Source organism: Sciurus carolinensis, chromosome 16, assembly GCF_902686445.1.
Source record: "Sciurus carolinensis chromosome 16, mSciCar1.2, whole genome shotgun sequence".
Classification (NCBI taxonomy): Eukaryota; Metazoa; Chordata; class Mammalia; order Rodentia; family Sciuridae; genus Sciurus; species Sciurus carolinensis.
In genome coordinates this window covers 57,880,457-57,891,131 of record NC_062228.1, presented here as the reverse complement: position 1 = coordinate 57,891,131, position 10,675 = coordinate 57,880,457, and the positions used below count along the sequence as shown (strand labels likewise).

The following is a 10,675-nucleotide window of genomic DNA, read 5'->3' as shown; positions in this document are numbered from 1 at the left end:
CCAGACACTAGACCAAGTCAGAAAAAAAAGGTGACTGCTGCAGTGCAGGCGGGTAACCCCAGCAACTCTTAAGTCTAAAGGCAGTCTAGGCAACTCAGCAAGACCCTATGTCAAAATAAAATAGGGATGGGGATGCAGCTGAAGTATAAAGCATCCCTGGGTTCAATGGTCAATCTCTACTACCACACATGCAAAAAAAGGAACAGAGCCCAGAACCGCTTCAGGTTGCCGAGACCTAGCAGTACCTGCTTCCAGCTACCAACCCCAGGTCTGAATATGTTAGACTCCCCAGAAGCTGTCTCCACCATCTATGAGGGGCAGTTAAAGGTAGCCAGGCAAACCTAGAAACCTTGACTGCAAAGTACCCAACAGATGGGGTCCTGTCTCAGAACAGATAAGAATAAACAAGGGCCAATGCCCCTCTCCCTGCCACCCCCACAACCCAGTCACATTGTCTTCAACATACACACACAAAACCACCAGATGCTGGAAAAAGCTTTATTTTCATTTGGTCCAAGGTTTAGGAGGGGCTCCACGGTGGTTACAAAGCTGCCTAGGGGTTAGAGAGAGAGAGAGAGGCTCAGACCAAAGCTCTGATGCCAGGATATGCAAAGGAGCCCCATCTAAGGCCACACTGCTCCAGGCCTTCTAGTCATGCTTGAGGGTGAGTCTTTCGAAGAGATACTCGCCCAGGCCAGCCTGGGGGCCTGCCAGACGGTGGAGATTAGTCAAGTGGTCTCCTATCTTCTTGATCAGCTTCACCTCCTCATCAAGGAAGTGGTTCTCCAGAAAGTCACAGAGCTGAGAGAGAGAAGAGGAGAAATTAAAAGTCCAATTCCTGGAAAAGATAGAGGAAGAGCTGCCTTTGGTAACAAGGGCAGATGTAGGAATGAGGCTTAGAAGTTACTTGCCCAGTCAAAAGAAAGCAGTCATGGATGAGAGAGGTACTTACATGTGGGTCTGTGCGGGTAGAGCCCAAGGCATGAAGATCCAAAATGGCTTGGTTCAGGTTCTTCTCCAGGGCCAAGGCAGCTTCCATGGCATCCTGGGTGTTGCCCCACTCATCTTGAGAAGGTTTCTGTATAGAAACAAACAGTTCAGGTTGGTCACATTCCCTCACCCCCACTACAACTCCCAGCAGTTGTCGGTATCAGGGATCTGGCCCCAAAAACTTTGTGTATCGCCCCCAGTTTCCAACAACTTCATGTCCTCAAGACCCAGATGTTGGACCCTGGCGGCCTATACCGTGTCGTCTTGGAGAAATTCTCTGTGCCTCCCTGACCAGCGATAAAAAACCCGCACAGGACTGAACTCAACCTCCATAAGCCCCCGCGACACCTCAAAGGCGCCTCGCGGGTACGGCCTACACACACACGCGCACACACACACACACACACACACATTTACCTGCACGTCCTGAAAGAGGGCACGGCCGCCGCGTTGGTTTTGCATCTTCAGGAGACGCTCGGAGGCCTCGCGCTTTTCCTCGGCCAACTCGCGGAAGAAGTGGCCCACGCCCTCCAGAGCCACATCGTCACGGTCGAAATAGTAGCCCTGCGGGAAGAAATAGAGAAAACTAAGGTTGGAAGATTGGCAGGAGGGGAGACCAGCCGAGCAGACTCCGCCCTCCGACTACCAGCGGAACAAAGAAGACTGGCGCATGCGCACAGACAAGAGGTGCGCGGTTAGGGGGAACTTGGGCCTGCGGCGCCCCAGGGACCCTCACCAGAGAGAGGTAGGTGTAGGAGGCCTGCAGATGTAAATTGACAAGGCGGTTGACGGCAGCCTCCACCTCGGTAGAATAATTCTGACGAATCTGGGAGGCCATGGTTGGTCGTCAATAAGGAGCTAACCACAAAAAACGGAGTTAGCTGGTCCCGGAAGCAGGAGGTGGGCGAGAAGGTGGTCCCGGAGATTGTAAATGGAGATCAGATTGGAAGGCGATTGGAAGTAGAAGAAAAGGGAGTCCCCGGGTCTGTTCCGTCCAAACACTGTTGAAGCAAGAGACAGATCCGCAGGACCTCCAAGCGCGATGGTTGAAGCTGCGGTCGGGGCAGCCTTTTTTATAGTGCGCTGGCGCCCAGAGGCGGGGCGTTTAGGGTGGGAGTTCCGCCAATCTGCGCTGGCGGGAGGCGGGGCCTAAAGGCCGGGCCTGACCAATGACAAGGAGGTAGGAGTGTAAGCCCCCGCCGGGAGGTGGGGAAGTCACGCGCCTGGATCACCAGGCTGTTGTGAAATTGAAATAGGGGTTGGGGGGAAGGGGGCTTGGGGGTGGGGTGCCAGGGAAGTAAAAGGCTTTAGAGGGGTCTTTCAGGGAAGAGGGAGATGTATGAAGACAGTGGGAACCCTGGGAAGTGATGACTGAAGTCCTGGGGTGTCTCAAGAAAGCAAGTGGGCTTCTAGGGTTGTTTCTGAGAAAGTGGTTCTTTCTGGTGTCCTGAACAGGGGATCTCCAGTTACCTGGGGTTTGCTGTTCACAATAAGGGGTCTCCAGGTCATTGGAAAGTTTGAAAGGCAAGGAGGTGGTATTTTGGGATCCTGGGGATCTTTGGAGATATGGGGTAGGAAGAACCTGGAACCCTAGGGTTTTCACTGGGAGGGCTGTGTTTATGAGGTGAAGCCCCTGTTTGTACCGAGCTCTCCAGGGAACTTTAAGCCCTTTAAGTGAGCTGCAAGATGGGAAGGGCAGTGTTTTTGTTTTGTTTTGTTGGAGGCGGGTTTTGCGTGCAGAGTGTGTGTGTGTGTGTGTGTGTGTGTGTGTGTGTGTGTTTCTGGAAGCCTAGCAAGGGCATTTTGAAAAGGTGGAGCAACACATGGAACCCTGGACAGCCCTTTGGAGTCCTGGAAAATTGGGCGTCTTGGCGCTATTTCAGGGACCCAACTATCTTATTGGGAGTAGAGATATGGAGAGGAAGGAAATGACTTGCTCTTTGGGGGTCTCGCTGGGGCTGGCTTTCCTGGGAACTGTTCTGGAGGGAACTCCAGAGGCTGAGAATTCGTTGCCCTGGTACATTGTCTCTGAAGTTGTCCAAGAGTCCTCCTGACACCTACTCCTTCAGTCACAAAGTACAGCCCTGTGTCCTGGAGGAACAAGGTCTGAGGACCTGCAGACAGCATGTCTATCTTTTTTCAAACATACTTTTAAAGTGTGCCAGGTCCATGTTGATAGGGCTGGTTCAAACCAGGACCCAGATCTTGGGGAGGGAAGACACAAAAGACAGGAACTTGACCATGAAGTAGGAGCCCTGGGAGCTGAAACAGCCCAGGCACCATAGCTGACATTGGGATCCCCAGATATGGGGGTCAGGGGGGTATCTGGGGTTCTCAAGGGGCGTCTGGGCGGGCGGCCAGGCAGGCGAGAGCATTGCTGAGTCATGCTGAGCTCAGCGCGGGAAGGGGCTCCGCGGCGGCATGGGCGGGGCGGCTCGCTGACCTCATCCCCTCCAGCGGGTTCAGCCCTTGTGCCAGGGACCCTCGCAGGAGGCGTGATAGAACCAGGTCTGGTCCCCTGCGCCACCTTCATGGAAACCTGCTGAGTGTGCATTGTCTCCTGTCTCCAGGTCTGTCTTTTTCGTCTCTTGATGCTCTTTCCAGGGGATCCTGCTTGTGGTTACCTTGCCCTGTCTCTGGTTGGTGGCTGTCTTCCCTATCTTTCCCCTGAGTTGGTGTCTCTGGGGAGTCCAGGGGAGGGGCAGGTGCCCCAGGCGCCGGCTTGATTGCTGAGCGGGTTACTCATTGACCACATTCAAACCTCAGCCTGAAGACCTTTAGCCTCGGGCAGGCCCAGACCAGTGGAGCCCTGGAAGGGGCCCCCACGTGGAAGAGGAGGGGCCGACACAAAGGTGATGGAAGGACACGGAAAACTTGGGGATACTGAGACCCTGAGAGGCAGAATTGCCCGACCCCCTAGGGTGGGTCCCATTCTCTCTCCTGACTCCCCGGTGCCTCTGCTGTTATGAGGGCAGTACTGGGGATTGAATCCAGAGACGCTCTTCCACTGAGCTACATCCCCAGTTCTTTTTGAGATAGGGTCTCTCCAAATTGCCGAGGCTGGCCTCAAACTTCAAGTTTTGATGTAGCCTCCTGAGTTGCTGGGATCACAGGTGCGCACCACTGCACCCCAAATGAGAATCCCAACTCTTGTGCCTCCCTGGGAGGTGAGCACCTGGAGGGCCCAGGCTAGCCATTGGGCCAGCCCCAGGCTCTGCTCCCCCAGCCTCAGTCTGTCATCAGCCAGGTCCCATGGGCCTCCACAGCCGTGCTTTTGAGGTCTGGGCCTCTCCCTTGGACCCCCATCTGTCTCCCAACCTCCAGTAGCTTTCCCACAATGCCCCAGGGTCCTCCCACCCTTCTTCCCTTCCACTCTATTCTCACTTCACTAAACTGGAGACTTCCTGGGCTCCCAGTTGTGAAGCCCCAACCAGGACGAAGGCCCCCTTGTACTCAGACCTTGACCAGCACTGCCTGTGTCAGCCGACACTTCACCCTGGGTTGCCACAGAATCATGGGGCAATTCTGGTTCCCCTGGGACTTCGGGCTCCTGGAAACAGGAACTGGGGGACTGACTCATCCCTAATCCAGAGAGCACTGGGCACCCCCAGAGAAAGCAGAGAACACTTCCAAGTTCCCAAGCAGACATCTCCAGACAGTGGACAGAGGGTCTGGTGAGGCCAGGCTGTTATGCAGCCTGCACTCCTGATGCCGGCCAGGAAGGCTGCTGGGTCAGTGATGCAGACGCCCAAGCGTGGCCTGAAGGAAGTTTATTGCCCCCCACCCCCAGCAGGCCACCCTTCCCCACCCCTCCCAATAATTATAAAAGTAAGAAAAATGCCTACATCCCCCAATCCCCATTCCTCCCAGAAAAATGCCATAATTTATGCAGAAAAGACAGTCCAAGGCCGCTGGTGGCCTCAACCCATCTTCTTCCAGATGGTAAGTGAGGCGGTAAGCACTCCGGCCACAAAGATGGTCACTGTCTGCCACGTGGGAGTCCCAAAGTAGGAGAGGAGGCCATCCTGGAGACAGAGACATCACTTCAGGAACTCTGCAAGGTCAACCTCTGGGCCAACATGTGGGGGTCAGGGAGACCGAGATCAGAGGGTGTGAGTGGGGGCAAGGGCCTACGATGGATGGGTATTAAAGACCTTGGTCAAAGGATCACCAGTGAACTTAAGGGACTCCAGGGAAATGGGAGGCACCAAAGCATGAATCCAGTTAGGGGCCACATCTGGTATTCATCTGGTCAGCAGATACCAGATGAACTAGATTGATCACCAGACCCAATGATGTGAATGGGAAGGGGGACCATGGGGGGACTCAGGAAGGGCCAAAGGTCCCAGAGGAGGGTTGAATTGAGGTGTCTCACCCAACCACCCTGTTCTTGAATCCAGCCCAGTAGCCGCTCTCGGAGGAAGTCCAGTGTCCAGCCCATGATGGTTCTGATCAACTCTGGCACCTTGGTACACAGGGCCTGCAGAAAGTGGGGTGGGTGTTAGGGACTTAGCCCTGTCCTCACTGCCTGAAGAAAGTGGCCCCAAGCCTTCTTTCTCAATTCTCTGCCTACCCTGGCAGTCTCTTATCCCATAAAGTCAGCTTCATAAATTGTGAACTGAATCGCATCACTGTCAACTCTCCTGCTCATGAGCACTCTGTGGCTCCCCAATACCCTCAGGAAAAAGACTGAAAACCAGGCCCACGAGGCCACATATGAAGGCTCTGACTTGATCTCATCCCATGTTTTGGCTTCTTTTTTGTGCCACTGACTTCTTTCCATTTTCTGACCTCCTTCCATTTTTTCTTTTACTTTTTCTTTTTTTTGTACTGGGGATTGAACGCAGCATTTGTGCATCTAGGGCAGCACTCTGCCAGAGCTGCCTTTACAGTACTTTTTTTTTTTAAAAAGTTGACAGGGTTTTGACAAATTGTCTGGGCTGGTCTCCAGCACCCTCCTGCCTCGGTCTACTAAGTATCCAGGACTACAGGCATATGACATTCAGCTTGGTGGTCCATTTTCACTTACATCAAACTATTCCCTTCCAGGACCTTTGCACATGCTGATCCTTCTGACTAATCCAGCCTTAACCAGTGAATTCTCACCCCTTGAAACTCAAGGGGGGGCTGGGGAGATAGCTCAGTTGGTAGAGTGCTTGCCTTGCAAGCACAAGGCCCTGGGTTTGATCCCCAGCACTGCAAAAACTCAAGGGGCAGGGAGGAGGGAGGAAAAAGGGAGACAGCTGGGAATGAGATTGACTAAATTATGTTGTGTGCATATATAAATATGTAACAACAAATTCCACTGATAATGTATAATTACGATGCACCAAAAACATTTTTTTAAGTAATAAAGTATTAAAAAAAAAAAAAAAAAAACAAACCTCAGGCCAAGTCAGAACCTCTCCCACCTGGCTCCATCCAGACCCGGGACATGTCCCTCCACCTCCCTGAACCTCCCCTTCACAGCCTTTATCAGGCTGCTTCTCCCCTGTCGTCCCCAGCTCCCAATGCAGTCCAGTGTAATACTGCTCTCCCCTTCATCTCCAGTATTCGAGCCCCATCAATCAGCTCAACCTTGAAAACACATCAAGGGGTTAGGGATATAGCTGGGTGACACTGTGTGCTTAGCCTGTGCAAGGTCCTGGGTTCCATCCCCAGTACTAACACACACACTCTAAAATGCATCATGAGCTGGACACAGTAGTACATGCCCATAATTCCAGCAGTTTGGGAGGCTCAGGCAGGAGGATCCCAAGGTCAAAGCCAGTTTCAGCAATTTAGGAAGGCCCAAAGCAACTTAGCAAGACCCTGTCTCTAAATAAATAAGTAAATATAAATAAATAAATGGGGCTAGGGATGTGGCTCAGTGGTAGAGCACCCCTGAGTTCAATCCACAGTATCAAAAAATAAAATGCATCATGAAATGTACTTTCCTAGCTCCACAGCAAATACACGCCTGGGGCCAGGGCAGTCATCTTCAGTGGTACTATCATAGGGACCATCTGCCAGAGTCCCTACTTTTGCCTTTATGCCTCATAAGTGCTTTTTTTCCGTTTTTGAGGTGCTGGGAATCAAACATAGGGCCTCATGCATGCTAAGCAGTGTCTGTAACCACTGGACTACACCCCCATCCACCATAATTCTTTTTTTTTTTTTTTTTTCCTGTTACTGGGGAGAGAACCCAGGAACCCTCTACCACTGAGCTCCATTCCCAACCCTTCTTATTATTTATTTTGAGAGAGGGTCCCGCTAAGTTGCTGAGGCTGGCCTCAAACTTGTGATTCTCCTACCTCAGCCTCTGGAGTCTCTGGGATTACAGGTGTGTGCCACCATGCCTGGCCTTAATTCCTTTTTTGACCCACAATGGCCAGAATAATTGTTGGGCTCCTTCTGCCAATATTTTATTGAGACTCTTCACAGAGAAAAGTTAAAATAATTTCACAGTGAGCAGTCAGAAGGCAGCCTAGATTCTACAATTAACATTTTTGGTATATTTGCTTAGGATAACCTCTTAAATTTATGAATCAGGTTTTCTTACTCCCTTATTTAAAACCAGACAATCACTCCTTTGTCATTCTGAGTAAAGTTAAGGGTTTTACAGTAGCACTGCATGAGATTGGCCCCTGCCCAAATCTACCCTCTCCCCCACCTCACTGTTGTAACAGCAGTGGCCTCCTTGCTATACTCAACACACCAGACTTGGTCCTATCTCTGGGTCTTTGCACTTGCTGTTCTCTTTACCAGATGCCTCTTCTCCCAGATCCTTATATCAAAGCATCCTTCTTGAGGCTGGGGTTGTGGCTTAGTGGTAGTGAGCTTGCCTAGCACATGTGAGGCCTGAATTCAATCCTCAGCACCATATAAAAATAAAATAAAGGTATTGTGTCCACCTACAACTGAAAACCATATATATATATATATATATATATATATATATATATATATGCACACATACATGTGTATGTATTTTTTTTAATTTTTTTTTTAAAGCATCCTTCTTGTCATTCCCACATTGGCTTTAATGTCACCTGCTCTTGGAGGTCTTTCCTGACTACTTTCCTCAATCACATCAGTCCACGTTACTTTGTCTCACAACAGGTCATACAACCTGAGCTCCATGAAAGCAGGGACCCAGCCCACTTTGTTCAGTGCTGTGGCTGGGGACCGAGTGCAAGCCCAGCAGGTAGTAGGCACAATGCATTTCTGTTGAATGAATAAACAAAGGTGCACTCAAGTCACATCCATCTCTCTCCTTTCCCTCTGTGGTCACTGGGCCGTGGCAGAGGTTGACCCCATGGTCCCCATAGATCTGAGGGGAACATTCCTGGGCTCACTGCCCTGCAACTGCCCACCTTGAGCACCAGTTTGCTGGCAAAGTAGAAAAGGGCGACAACTCGGCCCCAGTTGAAGTTGCCGTCAGCAAACATGTCAGCTGCCACTCGGAAAAAGACCTCTCTGGGGGAGTCTGTGTCCACAGCGGCAATCATCCTGCAGAAAAGAGGAGAGTGGATGCTGGAAAGGCAGGATCTGGCAGAGGTCGAAGTTATAGTACCCATCACACACTGAAGGCAAGGAAATGGGCTCAACCCCGTCTGAAATGAAAAGCACTGGCAAATGAGGCCCAGAGGGGACAAGATGGAACATTTAGGAAGGTGGGAAAATGACTCCCTGTAGGAAGCCTTCAAGATGAGGTGAGTGGCAGGGGTGTCTGAGTTGAATGGTAGGGCCCAGACTCTCAGTTCCTATGGGGGGAATAAGAGTGTGGGGCTAGGGGTCCTAGGTTCTGAAAGAGGGGGAGACCCCTAGTTCAACTCTGGATCCTGGGAGTCACACCTCTGAAGCTCCATGTTACTGTCCAGTTCATCGCCGATGCGCTTCAGACACTCGCTCAGCTTCTTGGTGGAAGCATCCTGGGGTGCCTGCTCCAAGGCCAGCTCTGGTGTGTCCCCCCCCATCCGACCTGCTCGATCCTGGATGAAACTATATGGAAATGGAGGGGGTGCAGAATCAGAATGGGGTGTCACTCCTTAAATCTGCTCCACAATAATCAGACCTCAAACTCACCCCTGAAGCAAAAGGGCCCCTGTCTTCATGATCTGTTCAGAGCTGGTGGGCCCTAGAGGAGAAAGGAGGGAAGAGGTGCCTGGACTCTTGGGTCCTAGGGGATCAGGAGACTGGGATGGCTCACGATCCCTGAGGGAGGGCAGAGCTGAGGGCCCTGGATTCCTGGGTCCCTGGCAGATAAAGTGGGTGCCCAACAACTGAGTCCCTCAAGGAGAAAGAAGCAAGGAGCCTGGGCCTACGTCCTACATTCTTCCGGGAGAGGAGGCTGGGGGAACACTTAATGCATCCAGACCCCTAGCCTGAGGGGGCAGAAGTGAGACCCGCCCCTCCCAGCGGGGCCAGAGGCAGGAAGTGGTGCCGGCGACAAGTCCGGGCCTGCCCGGGGGGCTTGGGCTCTAGGATCCACAGGGTTTGGGGGGTCCGAGAGCGCCAGGCAGGAAGGGATCAGGGCGCGGAGGCCAGCTAGCCGGGAACCTCTGAGGAGGGAGGGGGCTGGAGGCTGGCAGCGCCCGATCCGGGAGTTTGTGTCCCCGAGTGCTTGGAGATCGCACGGCCCCAGGCCGGCGGCAGGGCTCGTGGGGCCGGCCGGCAACGGGACTCGCCCTCCCCCGCCGCCTGCCTCCCGCCTCACCGCCTCCTCTGGGCTGCTCCCCCGACCCGTCCATCACCGCCACCGCCGCCGCCGCCTCTCGCCGGGTCCGCCCGGGCGGCTGCAGCGCGCTCTGGTCACGTGACGGCCCGAAGAACGTGCGTCCCTCACGTGGGCGCCCCGCAAAATGGCCGCCGCGGCCGCTGCCCCGCAGGGTGTGAGTCACGTGACAGTATCTGTGGGCGTGGTCCGTGTCGTGTGGCTCCGCCCACACCGCCTTTAGAGAGCTGGCCATGGTACCGGTCAACCCGCCACCTATTCGTTCCCAGGCATTGCCTCATTCGTTCTGTCAGGCACAGTTTTCAGAAGTTGAGGGAAGAGTTTGAGCCCCCCGCATCGCAGAACAGCAAGCGCAAAGGTTCAGTGGCCGAAAGTAGCGTGCATCCAGGCAGAAATTTGAAATGACTAAAGTCTTGTGAGTTCACAAGAATAAGAATAAGAGGAATATGAAGTTCAAAAAGTGGCAAAAATTGAACTACGATAACAGATCATCAGGGTATGAAAGATCAGGGCCACAAGAGAGACTCCTGGGATGCCCTTAATGTGCCATATCTTAAACTGGATGGTGGTTTTGTGAGTATACACAAATATAAAATTCATTGAGCAGTGTACTTTCTTCCTCAGCCATAGGCTCCAGAATCCTCTCTGGCCTCCCAGGCTCCAGTCTCTCCTTTCCAGTTCATCACCTACATAGCCTTAGAGGCTACGTAGCCAACCAGGTCCCTCTCCTGCCCCAGCCCTCTATAACTCACTGGCAATAGTAAACCTCTCCTACGCATTATTATAACAGTCTACATCTTCAACTTGCTATTTATTCTATATTCAAAGAGAAAGAAGAGAGAATGACATGTTAAGACTCTTCTAACAAAGACAATGCAGTCTATGGAGATTTTAAAGTTACAGACATAACACACAGATTTAAAAGTTACAGATGTAAAACATAGATGGAATCTGGGCACGGCTAGTCAA

The 10,675-nt window shown here is 52.3% G+C and overlaps 2 protein-coding genes across 3 annotated transcripts; both read right to left on the bottom strand.

Moving 5' to 3' along the window:
- Positions 1–484: 484 nt before the first annotated feature.
- Positions 485–2,048, bottom strand: Ftl (ferritin light chain). Its single transcript, XM_047528213.1, has 4 exons — positions 1,727–2,048; positions 1,408–1,554; positions 953–1,078; positions 485–801 (listed from the first exon to the last, which is right to left on the bottom strand). The coding sequence occupies exons 1-4, from the start codon at positions 1,826–1,828 to the stop codon at positions 649–651; spliced, it is 528 nt and encodes a 175-aa protein (XP_047384169.1). The 5' UTR covers positions 1,829–2,048; the 3' UTR covers positions 485–648.
- A 2,757-nt stretch (positions 2,049–4,805) lies between these two features.
- On the bottom strand, positions 4,806–9,796 carry Bax (BCL2 associated X, apoptosis regulator). Of its 2 annotated transcripts, XM_047528211.1 has the most exons (6): positions 9,689–9,796; positions 9,058–9,109; positions 8,827–8,973; positions 8,346–8,481; positions 5,366–5,470; positions 4,806–5,015 (listed from the first exon to the last, which is right to left on the bottom strand). In XM_047528211.1, the coding sequence occupies exons 1-6, from the start codon at positions 9,720–9,722 to the stop codon at positions 4,911–4,913; spliced, it is 579 nt and encodes a 192-aa protein (XP_047384167.1). In that variant the 5' UTR covers positions 9,723–9,796; the 3' UTR covers positions 4,806–4,910. The 2 variants fall into 2 exon arrangements, with proteins under 2 accessions (XP_047384167.1, XP_047384168.1); XM_047528212.1 differs by lacking the exon at positions 9,058–9,109 and having other exon boundaries at positions 8,827–8,974; positions 9,688–9,751.
- Positions 9,797–10,675: the final 879 nt, after the last annotated feature.